Source organism: Cyprinodon variegatus, unplaced genomic scaffold (genome assembly GCF_000732505.1).
Source record: "Cyprinodon variegatus isolate N-32 unplaced genomic scaffold, C_variegatus-1.0 Scaffold1082, whole genome shotgun sequence".
NCBI classification, from domain to species: domain Eukaryota; kingdom Metazoa; phylum Chordata; class Actinopteri; order Cyprinodontiformes; family Cyprinodontidae; genus Cyprinodon; species Cyprinodon variegatus.
In genome coordinates this window covers 8951-10541 of record NW_015151535.1, presented here as the reverse complement: position 1 = coordinate 10541, position 1591 = coordinate 8951, and the positions used below count along the sequence as shown (strand labels likewise).

General features: G+C 35.5%; 1 protein-coding gene across 1 annotated transcript in view; it reads left to right on the top strand.

Moving 5' to 3' along the window:
* LOC107101334 (collagen alpha-1(XII) chain-like) overlaps positions 1–1200 on the top strand; it is a 10976-nt gene extending 9776 nt beyond the window's left edge. The window contains exons 7-9 of the mRNA XM_015400210.1: positions 411–424; positions 494–625; positions 1028–1200. Of these exons, the coding sequence (XP_015255696.1) occupies positions 411–424; positions 494–625; positions 1028–1200 (319 nt within the window). The remainder of the gene's footprint in view (positions 1–410; positions 425–493; positions 626–1027) is intronic.
* Positions 1201–1591: the final 391 nt, after the last annotated feature.

Below are 1591 nucleotides of genomic sequence, written 5' to 3'. Positions count from 1 at the left end.
GTCTATATCTGCCATTTGCTTTTTTAGGACTTGCATGTGAAACAGCTAAAGCTGATATTGTAATAATAGTTGGCAATAAAGACTTGAAAAATACTAAATAAAAATTAGCTCTCAGATGGTTAAAAACTAGTATTCCCCCCAGATTGGTATACCTTTTTTGATTCACACCTGTTTTACCTGCATCCATTCATCGATCTTCTCGCTGATCCGGGGTCGGGCAGGGGTTGCAGCTTCAGTAGGGAGAGAATCCAAAGACATTCCCAGGCCAGCAGAGAAGTACAGTCAAACAGTTTTTTCCATGTCATGATATTAAAAAAGTTTGGAATAAAAAAGTTTGGAATAAATTCTTAAATTCAATGGTATTACTTTTTTTGTCTGTTTTTTTATCTGTTCATCCCACACTGATTCAGAAAATTACAGTTGAGTAAGTAAAATTCCTAATATTGAAAATTTGAAATGCTCTGTTTGACCAATTGCTTTGTGTTTTCTTTAGGTCTTAATCAGTATAGTGGTCGTCCACAGACTGAGTGGGATCTTAACACCTACAAAACCAAACAGTCCCTGCTGGAGGCTATTGAAAAGATAAAAAAAAACCGACAAAGTAGACAAAGAAGGACAAATACAGGTTAGCATTAAGCTCATTTTTCTTATAAAAAGTTCTGGGATTATTCTTGCTGATTTACTCTTTGCTCAAAACCAGACATTTCAGAAGAAATGGTGAGAGACATCTGTTGATGTTCATATATATACTTGGTAAAACTAGGCTAATATGACAATGTGTTACTGTACAAATGGCACATGTGTAAATGACTGGTAAATGAAAGTAATTGAAATTAAAAGTCACTTATGTATATATCTGTATGTATCACGGGACCTGAATCATCATTATCCTTAAAGCTTAACATTTTAGTCAGAATCACGTAATTTTAATGGAGATTCTTTAAAAACCGTCCAAGGCATCCAAATTAGGAAAGGTAAAAATTAGCCTGCTGACATGACATCTGATTTTCTTCTGTACAACATGAAGGCATTGCTCTGCATCACATCCTTCATCGGAGCTTCAAACCCACTGTGGGGATGCGTCCAGACTCCAAAAAAATTGCAGTTCTAATTACTGATGGACAATCTCATGATCATATAAAGCCTGCTGCAAAGAACCTGAAAGACACTGGAATTGAGATATACATCATTGGTGACTAACCTTTTTTTCCCCGTGTGGATTGATTTATTTTCAATCCTCAGACTACAACACATGAGTGGAAGAACTGTCTGGAGATATTTTCCTGATTTGTCAATAATAGTGTAAAACGATCCATGTTTGTTTCAGGAATTGGTGATGTTCATATAACTGAACTGCAGAGAATTGCTGAAAATCATTTATACCTTCTTCAAAATTACGAACAGCTCGAAAGTATAATCTCTAATATCACCAGGAGCCTCTGTACAACCCACAAAGGTAAGTATCATTTTCACACACACACGGATGGTAAAGAAAATCTTGATACCTTGAGCTTGTAAAAGATGGAGTGGCAAATTGTGAAACAATGAAGTAAGAAAAGTAGCTTTGGAGCAACTCAGTTAAATCTTAAAA